The sequence below is a fragment of the Megalopta genalis genome, chromosome 9 (assembly GCF_051020955.1).
Source record: "Megalopta genalis isolate 19385.01 chromosome 9, iyMegGena1_principal, whole genome shotgun sequence".
Classification (NCBI taxonomy): Eukaryota; Metazoa; Arthropoda; class Insecta; order Hymenoptera; family Halictidae; genus Megalopta; species Megalopta genalis.
In genome coordinates this window covers 12,926,533-12,946,915 of record NC_135021.1, presented here as the reverse complement: position 1 = coordinate 12,946,915, position 20,383 = coordinate 12,926,533, and the positions used below count along the sequence as shown (strand labels likewise).

The window sequence follows — 20,383 nt, the reverse complement described above, 5'->3', positions numbered from 1 at the left end:
TTATGCTTGCGAAATTCTACCAATTTATCTTTCCGTTATTTTTATTTAATTATCCGTTGTACATCTCTGTGTTCTGAGAAGTTAGACAAACGATTTTTGCTAACGATCTAGTCGCGAAGCTACTTCCTTTTGCGTTCAAGAAAGACTTTTGCAACAGTTTTAGTGCGATACAACTTTTAAAAAAGCAAGAAGATAAAGTTGGGTCCATAGGAAGTAGATTTCCAATAATTTTTGCTAATTGTTTGCGTTCCATATTTATCTCGTCAGACTGATTTTTCTTATTTTCTTCGCGGTTCATTTGTTTAACTCTCGGAAAATTGATGTTTCCACTTGAATTTCTGTTCACGGGCCAAACGGAGCCCTCATTGGCATGCGTTCTCGTGACTTATTTTACCCCCGAGTTTTAATTGATTTGTATTAAATTCGCCGCGCGGAAGCTTTTACCGATGTTATATACATAGGATTAGTACCGTCATACGTAGAGAGTGTTGTTTGGATTGTTTGTGCTGTGTATAGGTAACCAGGCACACTGACTGACATGCTTTCTCCATCCTCCCATATAGGACACGCACATCATATTATCGTTTTTCAGGTTTGTTTATATTTTTTCTTTCATTTTATTCATAGCCCCTCGCATACTACACTCCGCCGATAAGATATTTTTAATTGAATTTGATGTTATTTGCCCCCACCGTGCAGGGCGACCCTAACTTAAGAAGCGAGAGATTAATTCTCCAGCAGATTAACGCTACGGGATTAGATCGGAAGAGGAGATTAATTAGGTTTGTTGGTCCACAGTAAAAGCCCTGGCCACCCTGCCTCTAAAAACCGAATCGAGCTTAGACGACGAGGACCTGTCGCCAGTGACGCCATTGCCAATCTACCAGCAAAGAGAAAATTACTATTCGTAAGGTCGATCACCCTTCGAGAACTAACAAAAAAAAAATAAAAAAAATAAAGAAAAACATGAAACAACACCGACAACACACTCGGTTACTATAAGGGAAAATCCTCTGAAGCACAAAGAAAATCAACTAACTGCCAGCCCGGAACAACAGAGAAAAACAACCATCTTTCCTCGAGTCATCGACGATCGACGCGCGGTTCATCGTTAAACGAGCCGCGTTAAAATCGTGTTAATTGTTAAGTCGACTTGATGAGGCGTTTTTTTATTTGCGTCGATATACTGTACATAATCATCGGTTAATTAGAACTAATAACGAAAGAAGAGCTAGGCGTATTCGGTGTCGAACAGATGTAGTGGTATACTGTTCAGAATAGGTGAAAATACCGACAGAGGAATTCGTGCCGTTTTTGTACCATAGGCTTCTAATTTCTTCTTCTGTAATTAGTCGGTAATTTTGGTATCGATTTCGTGAACGAGTAGCTGGATGGACGTTTTATTGCCGATTGGACCGGTCGGTTTTTGTATAAATAGTTGAGTTGTATAAATAACGTAGAAACGGCACGAGTTCTCTGCCCGGGATAACGATAAACGGCACCTCGCCAGTCAAATAAAGGAGCTTCTCAGTTGTCCTATACGTGTTCTTTTCTTCTCGAACGATTTCTGGCCCCCGTTCAGTGCAAGCGTGCCTTGGTTCGATCGATTTACTGTTTTCTACTCGGAATTTCGACAAATTTTACAACAATCCGCCTTGCACGATTATTGCAGCATTCGAACTTTCGGATTTTTTTCAGAGCTTTCAACGAAAACAAACGGACGCTACGGACTGATGAATTTTTATAATAAAAATGAAGTAGAAACGTTGTCGATTCCTCTTGAACGGACGATAATTCTTCGCTGTTTGCGATACTATTCGATGCTCCGACAGATCGAAAACTATGAGTGCTGCGAAACTCGTGCAGCGCGTTAGATTTCAACTAAATTAACCAGCGAATCTAAAATTTATCTATAAAGTCTAATAATGTTTTTATTTCGACTAGGATATGAAATATCACGCGAGCGGATGAAGCACATAGTGTCATAGAGTTTCTGGCACCGTGTGAATGATCACCACGACAGCGACAGCAAGCTCATTAAAATTTGCTGAACGTTGTCGCGAATCGAGAATTATTGTTCTCAGCGCTGCTCTGTCTCGTCCTCGCCTCTCGTTGACAGGAAATGCTTCCAAGAGACTCTGTCGGTAGCGACGACGATTGATTGGGGCGCCGAGGCAGCACAATGAAGCACTAAGAGATAACGAATCGCGAAATTGTTAACCCTTTGACGGCTAGAACCATCGTGAAATTACGGTTTAAACTGCTTCGCGTCTGCAATTGTAAATTCCTACTGTATCATTCTCGTAACAAAAGTCGGAACAATACTGATGTTTAATTAGATTGTCCGGAAGGATTTCGAAGAGTTTGAATTGCTTTATTTTTTCGAATATTTTAATGAGTCGATGTAAGATTGATGTTAGAACGTCCGTCAAAGTGTTAACGTTATAATTAGAATCGGGCTCCTTCGCTCGAAAAGGTATACTTCGATTAATGTTTCGAAAAACGTTCGATATGTTGTACATTTGTTTGAGTTTGGAGCATTAGCGATCTAAGACGCGACAGAACCGAAAGCTAGGGTATAAGGTAACGATATAAGGTAGGATATAAGGTTGCGTTTACGATAGGTGCTACGAGCTGCGCAACATAGCGAGACATTAACAAAGATTACTGTGGAACTGCGACCGTCGCGAACGTTGAAACGACTGAGACGGACACGATGTCGCGGCTGCAGACATCGATCAATGATTTTCTCATCTCGAGCCCTTGAGATCCTTGAACATTCTTCCTTGAACTATCCTTAAAATAATTATACGTTAATTAAGTTGAAACAGCAAATGATTTCTTCTGTAACCATTCGAATCGTTTATTTATGGAACGAAATAACTTCTCGTATACTCGAGGAACGTCTCCAAATCAAATTCAATTTTATTCAAAGCTATTAGCAAATAATTTCCATGTCCTGTGTCATCATACAAATAAGATAAATTGTTGGAAATAATTTTTTCACATGTTATACAGTTCATTTTTATTCTGAATAAAATTTGCCCATGTCTGGTGTCTAATAAAATTGAATTGAAATAAATCCCAGTCGATTTCACTGACTCCCACAAATTCCTTGCTCGTTTATTTCGTATATTCCAAGATGAACAGAAAACATGGTCGTTGATCAAAACCGCAAGATCGATTCCAGTTGAACGCAATCGATTGTCGTCGAACACTGTCCAACAACTAGCTAATTCTCATAGATCTTGGAGCGCCCCGAATTCTACCAAATGCGCAAGATTCGTTGGACAGTGTAATATAAAGAATTACATATATGTACATATATACATACTATACATATATACAATACACACGCTTTAGAATCGTCCTGTAATAGCGTTCCGCATTGATTCCCGCTGCACGACGTAACGTTTAACGTAGCGGTGTGTTTCTTACCTTCTGAAGGTCTCTTCTCCTAGGTAAAATTCGTTGTTCGTTGTAAAAGCGCAAAGGAAGAAGCAGAGGAAACCGCGTTCGTGTCCTGCGGAACATGGCCGCTGGGCTCACGAACAAACGTCCTTTGAATCGAGAATAATTCATTAAATTCATTACACAATCCTTGGCAAATTATTTTCCAGCAGAATTTTGCGAAGAGTACAGTCAAACAGAAGTAAATAGTTCCAACTTGCTGGGGTCTTTGGTGACCCCAGCAATGTTTCGTGGACCGAGCTTCGATGTTGGAACTAATTCGTCTCCAGTATTTGAATTTTTTAACAATCGAATTCCATTCAGACGCATTCGAATAAGCTCGTAGACCAATTCTGAAGGGACGCAATAATGGCGCAGAAGAAGAAACAGTATCATCTCCCAATGTCAACCAAAATAATTAGCGTTTACCGCGTTCGCCGAACCAGCATGAATGTTCCGCAGGATTCAGACTCGGCGGACAGCATCGAAGAGTGCCAAATTACAGCCAGCAGCTCGTTCGCGAGACACGCGGCGACTGTTCTCGTCAATTACAGATAAGACAAGAAAAGCGAAGAAAACCCGACAGCACAAAACAGTTTAACCGTAAGGATTGCAAAACGAAGAAAAATCGTAGCGGCGTTGTGTCGGCCACGAGAACGGTATCTCGCTAATCATGATAATTAAGGGTAGGCCCCCGCGCGCGCGTTTCTAAATCAATCGAGAGTTCCAGTCGATCGATTTCTCGACGTTAGGGATAATTTTTTACAAGACGATCGACGACCGATCCTCGCGGTCGGATGAGAAATCGTCGCGAGGCGGACGAAGGATCCGATTCGTTCGCGCGCCCCGTTTTTCACCGCTTCCGTCGCGAATTCAACGAGAAACAGAGAAAGAGAGTGTGAGAGAGAAAGAGAGAGAGAGAGAGAGAGAGAGTCAATGCTCGAGAAACGACGCTGATTACTATCAGGTGTTTAATGCGGCGAGAACCCCCCTGCGACCCCCTAAAGTGGCCCACGGTGCCTGAGAAATCGGCGAGAGGGTTGGTTTCCGCGTCGAAACATTCTTACCGTAAGAGAAACTAACACTGTGGAAACAGGAACTGTTATTGTTACACGAATAAAATAAAATCCATATTACACGAACGACGATCTTCCTTCGAACCGGTCCTCCTCCCTCCCCCCTGGATCACTCGATCGCGCCGAAACACGGCAGAATTTGAAAGGCGAAGAATTCGGGAATCGTCGGGGTAAAGTCGGCCGGTACCGTTTCGTGTACCGTTTTCACCGGCCCTTAATTTCTGACGTTCGTTTCCTTATCGAGTACGCGATAACGATAAATTGACGTTACTGATAAATTGGGCAACAGGGCTCGTGTCGTAAGGTATTGTGACTTTTTTACGTAATTGTTGATCTTAGGATTTTCTGGCTCAAGGACTTTAATTTAACGTGACGAGAAATGTATTTAAAAGTTATACCATCGAAGGGGGAGATTTCTGCAAAGGGAAAACAATTGTTGGCAATTTATGCATATTTGGCTTTGACGACTTTTTCAAAATAACTACGAACTGCGTCACTATTTAAATACGTCTGAATATATTTGCTCATTAAGGTTCGGATAAGGAAAGACTGAATGGAAGAACTGTTCTCTGAGAACCATTGTCCATTAACTTGTAAATCCTGGGATGGCAATGTATGGCTAATAATAAAATCAATAGATCCATTCAAAGTACCATAAAAAATATATATAAGAAAATTACCGAACAATTTTTTACCCAAAGAATGATTGCACATTATCAGCTAGATAATCATAGAATCGACTATTTCCTATATCAGTGGAAGATCCACTAATTTCGAATAGACAATCTTATCTAAGGGGCGAACTAGAAACGAAAAACGAACATGACGATTGGTGACGGATGGTGGTCGTCCCGTCGTCGTTGACGGGAGGCAGAGGGTCGACGAACCAGCCAATCGTGCGAGATCCCCTGCACCTGAATTCTAATGAGGTCCACCTGGGTATATATGAGAGCTTAACCACGGCCGGAGCCACGATTTTTCTGTGGTACCCGGTGGTCGCGAAGGTGAGTCCTCTCTTCAGTTTTTCTCTCGGTCTCGACGCTTTTTCGGAGAAGTATCAGCACAACACATCGTGCAAAATAAAACACTCTACGTACTTGTTTGCACTTCTTTCGAAACCGAAGCTTTTTTCCGCGTTCAGATAAACAGTAATCTTAATCGGAAAACGAATTTCCTGCTTTAAAAATTTCTTGTGCTTGAATCGAACAAATTACAGACATGTTTCTTCCATGGTGCGATTCTACAGATCCTGTCAAATGCGACGGTACATTTTTTCATAACAGTATAACCATTTAAATGTTTTCAAAGACATTTTTGTTTTCCATCGTCTCAACATTCCTTCCTGACGAATTTACATTGATTTCGACGTGAGATCTAAAAGTTTCTTTAGAATTTAGACGAACAAGTGTAACAATAAAGGTGTGAATCGCTGTTAATACAGGCTGTCTCGCCTGGAATTGCCACTTCGATTTTTGTCGTTACATGAAAGTATAAAAATTTCAAAAATCTCATCTCATAGCACATATTAATATTCGATTCTATCTCACCAACTACCATTGGAATTTTTTACCATACATTATATTGCCTGTATTCTTTCATTTTCGAATACAAAACTTTATCACTTGCTACGGCCATCAGCGTCTTATCGGACAGCTGAATGGCGGACGCGAGAGAAAATCAATATCATCGAAACACCGTCGAACAACTGGTCCTCGCTAATTGCGATCATCTATCTGTTCCGAATCGCAGAGATCTCGGGGCACAATCGACAGGTCGATCCCTCGTCGTTTGGGCTGTTTACACATGGACACGTTGGAATTCCGCCACGACCGGTGACAAGTCGCGTGTGGGCGATGGTCCACTCGCTTTGTCTCGATTTTTTCATTTGCTTCTTTCCTCGATTTCTTTGTTTTCCTCCCCTTGGCCCGGCTCGAAGGTCGTTTGTGAATGCTACGAGGATTTTCTGCGGATTCATTTTCATAGAAGTTGAGCCGGCCGAGAGCATTGTTGTCGGTGATGAGTCTCCGACGAGAGACTTGCTTCGACAGATTAGGAAGGCGATCCGTTTCGGGAACAATCAGCTGATTGTGGCAGCTTCTTATGCAGCTTGAACGGAAGGATGCTGAAGTCGCTTTCGAAACGATGTCATTCCGATGGCGGCTGCAACGATTTCGACGAGCTCTGAAAGATGACGCGGATCGTTACGAGGTAGAATTTTGCGATTGAAATTAGAAATCAGGTGATGGATCAATCCTAACTTGTTCTACGCTTTTGGACGATTCTCTCTGCCAGTTTCTCAATGAAATTCGCGCTACTTTCGATCAGTATTCATCGAGAGAGCTAGCGTAGAGGACTCCGGCGCGGTGTTCGACGTTCTCGAGGCTCTTCCTGCTCGAGATCGATGCTCCCTTCAGCTTCGATTCTTATTGTCGCGTCGCATCGGTTCGTGGATTCGATTAGCTCAGGGCCACGAGGCATCGATCGATGATGATACACAGCCTTCCATTTAATCCGACGTGACCGACATTCCAAGTGATAGCGGAACACGTAGCCGGTGTCTCTTATCTATCGCGAACTCCAACCGGTAAAATCGTAAACGTTGACGCACCTCGTGCTTCCTGGATCGAAGCCACGGAAACAAAAATAACAAACGTCACGAAACCGCTCCACCCGTCGGGAATATCAATATTACGTTTGAATGCTTGTTAATGGATTCGCTGGACTCGGGATATCGTCCGTTTCAGATAGCCGTTTGTAAACAGGAAACGCGGACGTCATTTTGCTCACTGTTCCAAGGATTTTGCTATACTCTCTTTCAATGAAACACGATGCAACAGTTCATTTAATTTGTTGACGTCAACGGACCAGATATCCTTTCAATATTTCCACAAAAATTTAACATAATAATAATAGGAATAATAATAGTAATAATAATAATAACAATAATAATAATAATTAAAAAAGTGAAAACAATATGATTACAATATACAAAGCAACCACAAACTAGACATTCGAGCTTCTGAAAATATTAGATAGTTTAACTCTATAAAATCATCAATGTTGAAGTGAATTTTCTTTTCGTTAGGGACAATAGCAAAAACTAAAATCAGCACGTTACTAATAATCACTTTCAGAGAAATTTCTTCAATTAACGAATCCAGGATTTAGTACTACAAATAAAATATATTTATCGAGGCGAACACAATCGTATTTTAGGAACCATCTATTTTAACGCGGACGCAACAATAGAGACATTATAATTTTCCGAAGGGATGCGATTTCTACGTGCACTGCATGTTTCACGAAAGTTGCGGCGAGTAAAAGGTGCGATCAGTTATCGGAGCAGATGGAAGTGTTCCTCAGGGTCTGGGTTATGTCTGCTGCGTTTGTATTCGCGGTGCATCCGGCGGAATAGTAGCCGAAGGATCCGATGCAGCCGGCATTTTAATTCGCGCGACGAAAGAGCCTCGTTTCTCTCCGTCTTGTCCGCCGTTGTTCTCCTTCCGAGAGGCCACGGAGCATCTTCCTTTATTTTCGCGAACCGGCGACCATTATCTAGCTCCTCCATTTCACTTGAAACTCTCCTCGATGTCCCAAGGACGGTCCTCGATCTTCCTGTGGACCGTTCTTTGTCCACGATCCTCGAGTCGATCGCCGTTCCGTCTTGGCTTTAAGGAGCGGCGAGCTTAGGCGAACGATTTATCTCGTTAAAAAGCAGAACCTTGTCGATGATCGAATAAAAACCTCGGGATATACCATGAGACACGTTTCACGGTGAACGATTTTCTTTTCTCCGAAGTTTTTACGGGAAAAGAAAGCAATCGTGGTCGTGCTTCGTTGAAACAAAGCGTTCTTCATCATCGCTTGCGGTCGCCAAATAATTGCCAATCGCACTGTCCAATAAATTTTATCTCTGCAATTCGATAATCGGAGGTCGATTGTTGGATTTTATTTTCATTCTCATTTCTTTTCCTTTGTTTCTACTCTACCATATTTCTCCCTGACTTCCACTATTGCTATTATTTCTGTTTTATATTTTATTTCATTGTATTTATATCAATGCCTTCACTCACTCATTATTATTATTTTTGAATATTCTATATTATTCTAACTCTTTTCAAATTTGACTCGTGCGATAGCTTTTATGTCGTCTGTGTTACAAATGATCGTCCCGTATATGTATACGAATAAATGGTTAAATTATTATTATTTTATAAGAGAAAGATATTTGAGAAAATTGGCGCGTTGCCATATCCTCTTTGAACGTTGTTTGAACGTACTTAAATGTTCATAAGCTTATTAAAAAATATAGCGTTGTATTTAGGAGTGCATACAAAATTGTTCTACCTGAGCATCGTTGGTAATAGCTTTCACGGTTAAAACGGAAAAAATAATCAAAGTTGATCTTTTCTTAAATTCCCCGAAACCTGAAGCTGACGAAGAGAAACATGTTCAGTAAGAATCGTTTTCTGATTATCGAAACGCAGAATAGGTGTTTCCTAATGTGTTCTTTAATGTGCATCAAATTGATTTCCACTTACGAAGCGATAGAAATAAACGACAATATCAATAAAGAAATTGTCGAGGAACTGAAACAGGTCCGTATCGGGACGAAAAAAGATTTCAAAGGTTCGAGCACCGAAAACGAGGACCAATCCCCGCCGGATAAAATACTTTTTGCGCGTTTTTCGCCGATCGAGCTGCGAAATCGTGGCCGTAAAAACTGTCGACGGGACACTCCACCCCTTGCAGAACCTGGTCGAACGAATTCGACGATAAAAAGCTACTGGACATTTTTTTTGTTCCGCTGAAAGACCCTAATAACGTTCGAATTCGAGTATTTTTCAGCGTGCGTCGCGAGAACAACGGGTTTTTGGCAGAATATAAAAAATTCACCGTTAAAATGTTGCACAGCGAGTGTACTTGAAGAAAATTCTTCCGATCCTTCATTTATAAAGTAGGTTACACTTTTATTCTTATGCAAATGAAAAATGACAATTAATTCTGTTGGTTTCTAATGAAACATTTCGAAGGTTTTTACTTCACTAGCCAGGAAAACTCGAAGCATAATAGGAAATTGAAATTTCGACTTTTTAGCATTTGAATAATGTTAAAGAAATGCAAATATGAGTGGAAAAAAGCGTAAGAAACGCAGACCGCTTATCTTCCGCATTCCAGAACCGTTCATTAAGCTAATGAATTCGTATCTGTCTTTCTTCAATTTCTGCAAAACATTGTTGATCGAAGATCGCATTATTTTTAGAAATTGTTTCGAGATCGGCAGATCCTGGAGATAATCCCGAAGGCCCAGGCACTTGTCCTCGACCGAAAAAACAACGTAAATCGATCGTGAGATAAAACCGAACCATTCGAGAAAGATTTCGCGAGGATGTCACAGTGTTTGCTTTAGCGGAAACCGGTCGGCGTGGATCGTTCTCCCGTTTGAAGAACAACGCCACGATCGATAGATCGGCGTACCCACCACCCGGGAACCGCTAATCAACCGCCTACACTCGAGACGATCTTCTAGATCCGCGTCGATCCTCGAGCAGAGCGGACGTCGGACATAACCGGAGAAATTGGTGCGTTTGCTTGGTTCGAACGTTTTTCAAACAAAGTTAAACCATCGTAATTTTATTTTAAAATATACTGTTGCATTTCGGAGAGTCTGTAGAATACTTCTGTGTAAAAAACAACTCGCGTTACTTTCACGATTGTACCCACAAAAAATGATCAAAGTTGAACATTCGACCGAAAACAACGACCAAGTTAAAAGTCATCGCTTCGAATGTTGTTTTAAATGTTTACAATCTCATTGAAAAAAAATATACCGTCGTGTTTGGTAGAGACTGAAGAATTATTCTGTGACAAAATCATCTTCATAGCGTCGGTGGTTAAAGCGGAGCAAATTCACGAACTTAATGATAGGTGTCAGATAGTGTGACTAGAACTGTCCTCAAGTATTTCAGTTTACACAACTTTTGTATGTCAATTAGATCGACATCATTATTCTCAGCTGCAGAGATGGCATCAGGTAAGAGTCTCCTCTCGCTGACAGTGGTGCTAGCAACGTTAGCAATTGCGACAGGTGAGTGCTTGCTCGAGTATTTGATAAGATAAATACATGGTCGCCAAGATTCATCATAGTCGACCAATACGATTCATGATTTTCCAGGGAATCAACCGGCTAGAATAGCGTGTTACTTCAGCAACTGGGCTATCTACCGACCGGACGTCGGCAGTTACGGCATCAAAGACATCCCCGGCGAACTATGCACTCACATGATCTACTCGTTCATCGGCGTGAGCAACGTCACCTGGGAGATATTGATCCTGGATCCAGAATTGGACGTTGAACAGGAGAACTTCCAAGCGTTCAACAATTTAAGGATCACGTATCCTCATCTGAAGACCTCCGTGGCAGTCGGTGGTTGGGGAGAAGGCGGCAGGAAGTATAGCGCGCTAGTTGGAGTGAAGGAGAGGAGAGACACCTTCATCAGAAGCGTCGTTGGTAAGACATTTTCTAAAAAAAAGAAACTATTCGATGCACCGTTTTCAAACCTCGTGGATCTATTCGCCATTATTCGAGGACTATACTGTAATTTTTCTAAACCAAAGTATCCGTCCGATTCAAGATTACAATCAAATTACGGGTTATATTAATAATTCATAGTGTTTTCGATCTTGTGAAACTCGGTACAGATGATTCGGCGATTAGAAAAATATTGTCAGATATATCACTTTGAAACTTTGCGGTTTTATTCGTCCACGTTCGAAGATAATACAGCGAAAGCTGACGCTTCCTCTATCTGTTCGCAGACTTCATGCATAAGTATAACTTCGACGGTTTCGATCTCGATTGGGAGTACCCTGGAGCCGCAGACAGGGGTGGCAGCTTTTCCGACAAGAACCACTTCTTCTACTTTGTCGAGGAGATAAGACGCGCCTTTGACAAAGAGCAAAAGGGGTGGGAGCTCACTATGGCGGTACCCATGGCCAAATTCCGTTTGGACGAGGGATATCACGTTCCCGAATTGTGCCAGTCAGTGAACACTCGTGTTTCCCCATTTTTTATTTGAGGCTATCTTTCAATGAAAATATTAACACGCTATCGGTATCGTTCACAGGAACATGGACGCCATCCACGTGATGTCCTACGATCTTCGTGGCAACTGGGCTGGATTCGCGGATGTTCACAGCCCTCTTTATCGCAGACCCCATGATCAATGGGCATACGAGAAATTGAATGTCGTAAGAATCTCAAACGATTTGCAGTCCGCACAGGACATAGCTATTCGTATTGTTTCTTATTACACAATGGGCGTTCAATTGTGTAGCACGACGGTCTCCAGCTTTGGGAGGAGAAAGGCTGCCCCGCCAACAAACTGATCGTTGGAATCCCGTTGTATGGTCGCACCTTCACCCTCAGCCAAAGCAACAACAATTACTCGCCAGGAACTTACATCAACAAGGAAGCTGGGGGAGGAGCTCCTGGCGAATACACTCGAGCCAAAGGATTTCTCTCTTATTACGAGGTATCGTCAATTAGCAAGCAATCTTCTTTTCTTCCTATCTACTCTGTCAGACTTAGAGGTTGGAGCCTTTAAATTTCAAGAGTCTCGAAGGTTTCGCATCACTGGAGGCTTCAAAGGTGTCAAATTCTAGAGTCTAGAACCTTCAGAGATGTCGTAGGTTTCAAGTTCAAAGGTTTGGAATCTTTAGAGGTACCAAACTAGAAGGGTTCCGATTTACAGAGGTCTCAAACTCCTGCGAGCAAAAGTCGCAAACTCCTCAAACTTTCAAATCGAAGAATTCGGGAAGAAGCTAGAGGATCTTTCCATGTTATAATAAATTAGCGAAGAGATTTGCGAAACATTTTCAGATCTGCACCAGGCTGCAAGCCCCAGGCAGCAATTGGACTCGGAAAGTCGACGAGGTCGGCAAAGTTCCTTACACGTACCAAGGTAATGCATATTCTATGCTGTCGTCGAATGAATATTTTAATAATAATTGGATAATTGTAGGAACGCAATGGGTCGGTTACGAGGACGTTCAGAGCGTGAAGTACAAGATCGATTTCATCAAGAAAGAGCAATACGGAGGCGCCATGGTCTGGGCCATCGACATGGACGACTTCCAAGGACTCTGCGGCGAACGCAACCCCCTGATGAACACCATCAACCAAGGCTTGAAAGGATACGTTGTTACGGACAAAAACTTCCACACTACCCCCACGGTAATAACTCGTGATGCTTAATTAACGAACGTATTGACAGAGATTAGACTACGTTAGATTAGATTAGATTACGTTTAATCGTTCTTTTGGGGTGCGATTGCAAGACTGCAATGAACAAAATACACTGTAGAGATAAATGAGGAAACTCCATTAATATTCTGGTGCTTTTAGCCTGAATGGGCAAGACCACCGAGCACACCTTCGTCGGATGGTGTTCGACCAACTCAAGCACCTTCGACGAAACCTGTCGAGAGACCTATACAACGACCGACACAACCAACGACAAGACCACCACCTGCACAGTCACCGACATCACCATCTACAGAACCACCGACAACATCACCACCTACACAGCCATCTACTTCAACAACCACCAAGAAGCCGGAAGCACCACCGTCCACATCGGAAACTCCAACGTCAACCACCGAGGATACAAACAAGTGGAAACCCACCGAATCACCGAACGGAGACAATGGGGATGAGAAGATCGAATGCAAAGATGGCGACAAGTTTCTTACGTCGAAAAACTGTAACATAGTAAGTACGGCAACCGAAAATCCTACTTTGATTTTCAACAAACAGAAATGCAATTTGTATGGAGTCATTCTTAACATAGAGTGATGCAAACGTTCAATTTATTTATGCAATTCTACCACGATGTTTCTCTTCACATACCTTACATTTCCAAATTCGAGAGGTCACTTCAAGCCCGTAATAATAATTTCCGAATCGCGAGGTTGTCGAGCTCGTCTTGTCATCCACAGCACTGCGAAGTAAAAAGTATACATAGCGTTAAATAAAAATTTCAGAATGTTTTCTAGCAACATCCAATTTTTAAGAAATCTTTTATCATTTCTGTCGGATTATCGAAAGCACCAAAATTATACTCACAGTTATGTATCGCACCCATTTTAACGATGACGTTCCTCCTTCTCTTTCGCAGTACTACGAATGCGTTCATGGGAGGCCAGTGAAGTTCTCGTGCCCTAATCGTCTGATCTGGAACTCGGTGAACAATATTTGCGACTGGCCAGACAATGCGGACCGGCAGGAGTGCAGGCCTGCATAACGTTGCAGTTGGATTATTGTTTCGAAAAAGAAAACATGGACTGAAAACACGTGATTCGATTACTTAACAACATAATTCGAACATAGCAAACGATTGGTGAAATTGCTATGCTTTTATATTTGTTAATCCACGGAACAGTGGACATTCCTGACAACTGCACAATTGGCAATGATTGGGACCATTTAAATGTTTTAAATTTTTTCGTTGCATCTGATCGGACAGCTGACGTTATAAATCATTTGTCGCAAGCTGAGTAATCGAACTTTTTAAGCACTGGGTCGACGTGAACCCAGGCACTGCCGAACCGGTCGCGAACGTCGTATTCGCTCGTTTTTCTCTCTTTTATTTTTTATAGTGCCACACAACGAAACGAACCATTCCGTTCGATAAGCGATACTTATGCGCGATTGCGCGCACTTTGTTGATCGCTAATTATGAACAATAAAGAAGTTTCACAAGTACTCGTACAGCTAACAATCACGCAATGGAAACGCAGAGGAGACTTGCAGTTTGTATTTATTTCCAGGTGACCGTCGAAAATATAACACCCATTGAACACTTGAATGTAATTTACAATATTCATCGTGACAAGCTAGTTACAGGTCTTGTTCAATTCAAAGGTCTCCTAATACACGCACACGCGCGCGCGTTTTAAGCGGCATTCAATGTATCCTTAAAGCTACTCAATATTTTAAATAATATGAAAATGAGAAAATGAAATATTACACTTATTATAAAATATCCAATTGGCGTTCTAAATAATATTAATACTGTTTTCTTTAATTACAAATATATATATACTGTATATATATATAGTTATATATATATATAAAGTGGTTCCCCTCCCTCGTTCGACTAATCAATTTTTTAGCAGTTCTTTTTATAATAGCACCTTTCAGGTTTGATGAGACGCGCATTTTTTTTTTTTGCTTTCGCGTGTATTACAATAAACGAAATTCGGGGAGTATAAAATTTACAAAGATATAAACCGTTCAACACTTTTTCGTGATCTCTTGTGCAATACTACAGATCATTCACGGTCTCACTCGGCTTATAGGATTAAAAGTATAGCTATCGTTAATAGTCCGAGCTTCTAACCGAGCAACACGAGGCGACACAGAAACAATTAGTCTTCCAGTCTTAAAGGAATAATTAAAACACTGCGCTGCACAGTGCGTTCGATAAAAATTAAATCGATTGTTGCAACGGCGCAACAAACAAGGGTACCCTTTTTACTGTAACTGGACTACGGACATTTGTGCATTTTATGGATTTTTCATTGTTAATCCTCGTGTATAAACAATTTGAAAGCTTTGGCATTTAAGATTTGTCACAAGTAAAACCATACGTAGATTTGGAAAATGATTCAAAATAGACTTATAGATTTAAAACAACATGCAAGATTATCGAGGAAAATAGTACGGGTACAAAGTATGAAAAATACTAAAACTATCAAGTACCAACACACGAGGATTACGTGAATTTTCATTTTCTGAGAAAATCATTTCATTCGTGTAGCAAATTACCAATTTCTCTGATAAGCGATAGAACACTTGTATGCATCAGAATCCGCAGTCCATCTATAACCGATGATACTATTCAAAGATGTTCCTACACGCGTATGAATATTATTTAAATATTGTCTGGACTGCATGTATTGCTGAGTATCGAATGTCGCGTGCAGATTCCCTCGGAACAATTGTAACTAGCGTCAATCAACGTTACACAAAGGCACGGCATTGAAAACGTTTTCTACGTTAATTAATTTTTGCTTGTCCGCTAATTCTGTCCGCACCACACACGAGTACAGTTGCATCTTTGGTTTTGCCACTAAACGCGTAAATCTTATACATCAATGACAAGGACGAGCAATTCGGATAAGCTCGATCAAATAAATATACACGATATGTACCTGGAATGATACTTGGTTAGACTGCCGATTTGTATGCAATATCAAAATTTTTGTGCAATTGCAGAAGAGCATTGTAGAAAAATTGATTTTTATTTTTAATGATTATTGTAATGGAAATAGTGTAACAGTATTATTAAACTTTTCCGGATTACCGTTTCGTTTCGCTATAAATGCATAAAATCCGCAGTCTAATACTTCGTCATGAATACTCGAATGATAAACTCGCAAGAATCACCTAATTATCTCTGCCACCTTAAATTTTCTATAAACTATTTGTTATGTGCCAAATTTTTTAGATAAATAAAACTGTTCAAGAAATTTTCAACTTGGCGTAGAAGGCATGATTTGGGACTTCCTTTTGGACAAATCAAACATATTATATTTTTATGAAACTTTGTAGACTTATTTATGTACGTTTAAGCTATATTCATGATTTTTTGTGCGTTGCTATAGTTGAAACTGCAGTGGTTATTTAACGAGAAAACAGACTATCCCAATTTTCGTAACATACAGTTTACATGAGATTTAATGTGACAGAGATAGACGATTTACCCTATACATACATGCATACCATGAACAATGATTTGTAATAACAATCACTTGGATATGTGCGAATGCTGAAGACACTTCAAAATGTACAATAATGTTCATATACACAAAACAATGCTGTCGCAAAATAACGAATAAAAGGGTGTAAAAAATAGTAATCGATATAGTGCGATAATTTGTTGAAGTGTGAATAGTCGTTTATATCCAACAGTAAAGTGCGAATAGATACTCCTTCTCCAATGCAGTTTCTCAAAGTGATACTTTTATGTTTCAATGTGCTCCAAAATTTGCATAAACCTTGCATTATGTGATCATCAGACTGCAGAACTTTATGCTTTTACATTGTAAAATATTATCAAATAGTAATCAAAATAGCAACTTCAATAACATTCAACACTCAGTGTTTCATTTCGCTCTCATTAAAAATTAAATTTGTTATTGTGCTAATTCCGTCAAAAATTTTTCTCTAGAAATACACATTCGCATAAGTTTCTGCAGTCTAGTAACAATATCAATCGTTTCCAGTTAAAAAGGAACCGATTGAACGCATACTCTGTTCACTATCGACGCAAGAAAACATATTTTTATCTTCTTGGGCAGTTAATTGCGCAGTGTATTAGTATCATTATAGTACAGGAATTCTAATCACGTTTGAGCGCGCGTGATTCTCCCTTCTCGTTTAAAGAACAATAAACGAACAATGGGTCTATCGATCAATGAAATATGTTCAAAATAAATTTCATGATATGTTTCACTGTTTTAAGACATGACTTGTCAGTATGAACGTTATTTGTCGATTCATCGTATGCCCATACTATGCTGCTGTCATCATTTTCGGTTAACAACAAAGCTCCACCAATTAATTATCCTATCGACGTACGAAGGAACTAGAAAACATGTATACCGAGTACTTAAAAAAGCTTTCCATATATAAGAAATGTGAACACAGAATTTATACTCATTATCGTTACATATCAGGTTCCGGTAGAACAACTATCGTCCCTAGATGTTCTATTTAAAAAAAATAAAATAAAGACAGTTCAATCTATTGATTGTCCACTGTAGATCGTTTCGATCGGTATTATTTTCCCATTGTGTGTATACTTAGTAAGGATCGAATCCCAGATGGATTTAGGTTGTTACTCGCAGGCCAACTTATTATCGAAACTGCTCAGAGCTATGGCGAACGCTTGAAGCGTGCACAGTGGGAATCTGTAGTCCATTGTGAACACGTCTTCGGCTACCCGGCCGAATTGCATAACGACATAGTCAACTACAATAAAACATTGAATTAAAAATCAGATAAATTTTCCAAGAGCTCTGAGCTACAGCTACAATACACACCATCGCTGTCATGCACGACTTGAAAATTCTTCACTGAAGCTTGCGTAACCCTTCCATAAAAATTAAGCACGTACGACTGTGTGTCGTCGTTCCAGACAGGAGTCTTGTTGTGCAGTTCTATTAAATTGTCCATGTTCTTTGTTTTCCAACGTTCTGCGTAGACAACAGACATTAGATTGTATATTTTACCAAAAAAAAAAGAAATAGCACAATAATTACTATTTACCAAGCAATGTTTCCGATTCATCTCTCGCACAAATCTCGACCCTTTTCTGATCCGACGTCATCCCAGGAATAATAACAGTCATCTTCCTTGGCCCTTTAAATCCTAAGACGTTGGTATCATAAATTACCGCAGCCAATTCTTGCCGCGGATTGAAACGTTCATCCCGTTTGTCATCCTTCATTAGCGAATATCCGTTGTCATAAACCGTGAACTGCGTCCCCAAAAGGTTTGACCTTAACTTCCCAATATAAGACTCTCCTGCCCTTGAAAGATCCGTGGGATCGGTAGAAATTAAATAATTACTTGTCGTACTCTTTTTCCTCTTCCGACCCGCCAATAAGAAGATCTAGAACGGAGGTGAATACTCTTTTAACTATTTTTCTCAGGAACTGAAGCGGAAAATTATGTGCAGTGAATATGTACCTTCTTTCCATAGTCACGCTCTAGATGTAGAAAATATGTAGGATACAGTCCGCGATCCATACCCTTTCTATCACGTGTTATTCTACATTTATAATGCATTTTCTTATTTGCTGGTTGAAGTACAAAATGCTCAATGTTTCCTTCGACGTTCCCTTCTAGTTCTGGACTCTGAGGTGATATAAATGCTGTTAAATACCATTTATTCCAATTAAGTTACCATGCTTACCGAAGAATTATTCTCTCTATTGATAAATGTGTTGGCTCCATCGGAAGGAGCTACTCTAAGAGGAGAAGGACATGGTAAAGACTCAGAAGGAGAATGTATTTCTATTGGCGATGACTCCTCATCTGCGCAATCAGCAGCCTCCATGCCTTGGTAGAAACCTCCTTCTGCACTCACTTCTACTCAAAAGGACATGTAGTTACATGTAGTTACAGGGTAGAAAACATTTAATCTATTAAATGTTACTAGTTTATTATACCATTTATTCTAGCTTCCATGTCCTTGTTCTCTGTGAATGAACTTAACTCTGTATTTGTCTGTGACACGTTGAATTGCAATGGCCCATCGTATCCTGGAAAAATTCAAAAGAGTTTATTGAGTATATTATAGAGTCAAACCTCTATAAGACTTGAATTTTAAAGAGAAATCTAAAATCTTTGAGTTGCAGTACTATCAGTGTATAAAGTCAAGTCACTGAAATTTGAATGTATTTTATTTTTAATAACTTTACAAAATTACCACGGAGCTCCTTATTAGGATTCATCCACTTAGTGGAATGACTTGTTAGTTGAGTACTTAATATATTAGATGCCTGAACCATTCCACTAGCTCCGCTTTGTCTCTTTTGTTTCATTTTTTGAGCAATCAATTGCCTCTGCAAATAAATACAAATCACTTGTAACAAAAATCGAAATAATGAGAAAACAAATGTCATTACACTATAACATATTGAAAATATAGAAACTCGTAGAAAGAGTGCTTGCTTTCTCTAATGACCTTACATGTAGAGCAAATTCGATGAATATTTAAATGTGACCTACTTTGAATCTAATTTATAATAAATCTTTGTTATTACAACTAACGCCTAATTGATTGTAAACCGCGATTGTATATTCGCAACATAAATTATTCCATGTGAAAAATGCGTAACGCTGTGAAGGTTCATTGTTTCCAAAATATTAAAAAAAATATGCATCGCTCAGATGTAAAAATGAGCGAAGTCGAACGAATAAAACGAAAGATATTAAAGCATATTTGAAATTGAATCGAATTCTGTACCTGTTGTTCTAGTTTCTGTTGCCTTAAATCTAGAGATGTCATTTTGCCGATACCCACTAATGATAACTGTCATATGCGATTGATTTTCACCGAACAATTCAACTTGTCAGAAAACTAGTTTGTTTACGCCAAACATATTTCGTCGCCTATGGCTACCTAGGCAACCGCACGATTGAAAACCTCAATACGTTATTATGATTCGTTCACATTGATCGAATTAACAATGAGTTCGCCGATCTGCCGCCAGAGATCTACGTCTAAGAAAGTCAGATATACATATGTATTGCAATACTGCATTCTAGCTACGGAATAATGTTACACAGTTTGCATCGAATACCGAAGAAATTTTCGAGCTTTCAAGGTCTCAAATTAAAGCTGGAAGATCGCACTTTACGATAAATTCATTTTGATTAAAAAGAATATTCGAAATCATGTCGAACAATTCAAAAATCTCGATAGCTACTTGAAGAAAAGCACGCACCATTTGACCTTTTAACGCGTTACTCTGAGTAATTTTAAAACATCTCCTAGTGAGAATTTCTACACTTTTGAGAGCCTCAATTGAAAACGGAAGATCGTACTTTACGATGAGTTCATTTTATGCTTTTAAAAACTGATTTTTTGTTAAATAACTGGATATTTCCGTTGAAACTGGTGTCACCAATCGCTAGGTCACTAAGGTTGATTAGATTTTCTGTTTTCCTATATCTATGTACCGATCTAGTGAAATTACAGTTCATGGAAATAGGCGGCTCGCGAATATTGTGCCGCCTCTCCGTAGTAAGCAATTCTGCTTCACCATAGTAAGCATTCTTA

The 20,383-nt window shown here is 39.9% G+C and overlaps 3 protein-coding genes and 2 long non-coding RNA genes across 19 annotated transcripts in view; 2 read left to right on the top strand and 3 right to left on the bottom strand.

Annotated features, from left to right (window-relative positions):
- LOC117220757 (uncharacterized) overlaps positions 1–4,592 on the top strand; it is a 376,568-nt gene extending 371,976 nt beyond the window's left edge. For 10 of the 11 annotated variants that reach the window (XM_076524407.1, XM_033471026.2, XM_033471018.2 and 7 more), the window contains one exon: positions 799–4,592. In XM_076524407.1, coding sequence (XP_076380522.1) covers positions 799–911 — 113 coding nt within the window. In that variant the 3' untranslated portion in view covers positions 912–4,592. Of the gene's footprint in view, positions 1–516; positions 593–798 lie in introns of all 11 variants that reach the window. The other variant, XR_004490342.2, reaches the window with a different exon arrangement.
- Positions 2,908–7,529, bottom strand: LOC117220762 (uncharacterized). The gene is made up of 2 exons (XR_004490344.2): positions 6,785–7,529; positions 2,908–6,707 (listed from the first exon to the last, which is right to left on the bottom strand). It is a non-coding gene; the product is annotated as an uncharacterized LOC117220762 (long non-coding RNA).
- LOC117220759 (endochitinase) lies at positions 5,462–14,572 on the top strand. Of its 5 annotated transcripts, XM_033471033.2 has the most exons (10): positions 9,988–10,108; positions 10,523–10,614; positions 10,702–11,037; positions 11,346–11,568; positions 11,654–11,777; positions 11,864–12,061; positions 12,409–12,490; positions 12,551–12,762; positions 12,934–13,299; positions 13,706–14,572. In XM_033471033.2, the coding sequence occupies exons 2-10, from the start codon at positions 10,551–10,553 to the stop codon at positions 13,829–13,831; spliced, it is 1,731 nt and encodes a 576-aa protein (XP_033326924.2). In that variant the 5' UTR covers positions 9,988–10,108; positions 10,523–10,550; the 3' UTR covers positions 13,832–14,572. The 5 variants fall into 5 exon arrangements, with proteins under 5 accessions (XP_033326921.2, XP_033326923.2, XP_033326920.2 ...); XM_033471030.2 differs by lacking the exon at positions 9,988–10,108 and adding an exon at positions 5,462–5,530 and having other exon boundaries at positions 12,409–12,762; XM_033471032.2 differs by lacking the exon at positions 9,988–10,108 and adding an exon at positions 5,513–5,530 and having other exon boundaries at positions 10,543–10,614; positions 12,409–12,762.
- LOC143259993 (uncharacterized) lies at positions 13,381–13,794 on the bottom strand. The gene is made up of 2 exons (XR_013034059.1): positions 13,654–13,794; positions 13,381–13,528 (listed from the first exon to the last, which is right to left on the bottom strand). It is a non-coding gene; the product is annotated as an uncharacterized LOC143259993 (long non-coding RNA).
- ktub (Tub domain-containing protein ktub) lies at positions 14,332–20,056 on the bottom strand. Its single transcript, XM_033471034.2, has 8 exons — positions 19,568–20,056; positions 19,028–19,163; positions 18,768–18,860; positions 18,512–18,687; positions 18,286–18,453; positions 17,863–18,208; positions 17,637–17,789; positions 14,332–17,565 (listed from the first exon to the last, which is right to left on the bottom strand). The coding sequence occupies exons 1-8, from the start codon at positions 19,607–19,609 to the stop codon at positions 17,432–17,434; spliced, it is 1,248 nt and encodes a 415-aa protein (XP_033326925.1). The 5' UTR covers positions 19,610–20,056; the 3' UTR covers positions 14,332–17,431.
- Positions 20,057–20,383: the final 327 nt, after the last annotated feature.

Bases quoted from the DNA above. Each gene is read 5' to 3' on its own strand.
- ktub (XM_033471034.2), bottom strand. From the start codon at position 19,609: ATGACATCTCTAGATTTAAGGCAACAGAAACTAGAACAACAG. The intron at 19,164-19,567 runs GTACAGAATTCG...ATTTATTTGCAG, and splicing joins AACAGAAACTAGAACAACAG to AGGCAATTGATTGCTCAAAA. The intron at 18,861-19,027 runs GTAATTTTGTAA...GAATTTTTCCAG, and splicing joins TCCTAATAAGGAGCTCCGTG to GATACGATGGGCCATTGCAA.
- LOC117220759 (XM_033471030.2), top strand. From the start codon at position 10,551: ATGGCATCAGGTAAGAGTCTCCTCTCGCTGACAGTGGTGCTAGCAACG. The intron at 11,778-11,863 runs GTAAGAATCTCA...TCAATTGTGTAG, and splicing joins CATACGAGAAATTGAATGTC to CACGACGGTCTCCAGCTTTG. The intron at 12,763-12,933 runs GTAATAACTCGT...TGGTGCTTTTAG, and splicing joins ACTTCCACACTACCCCCACG to CCTGAATGGGCAAGACCACC.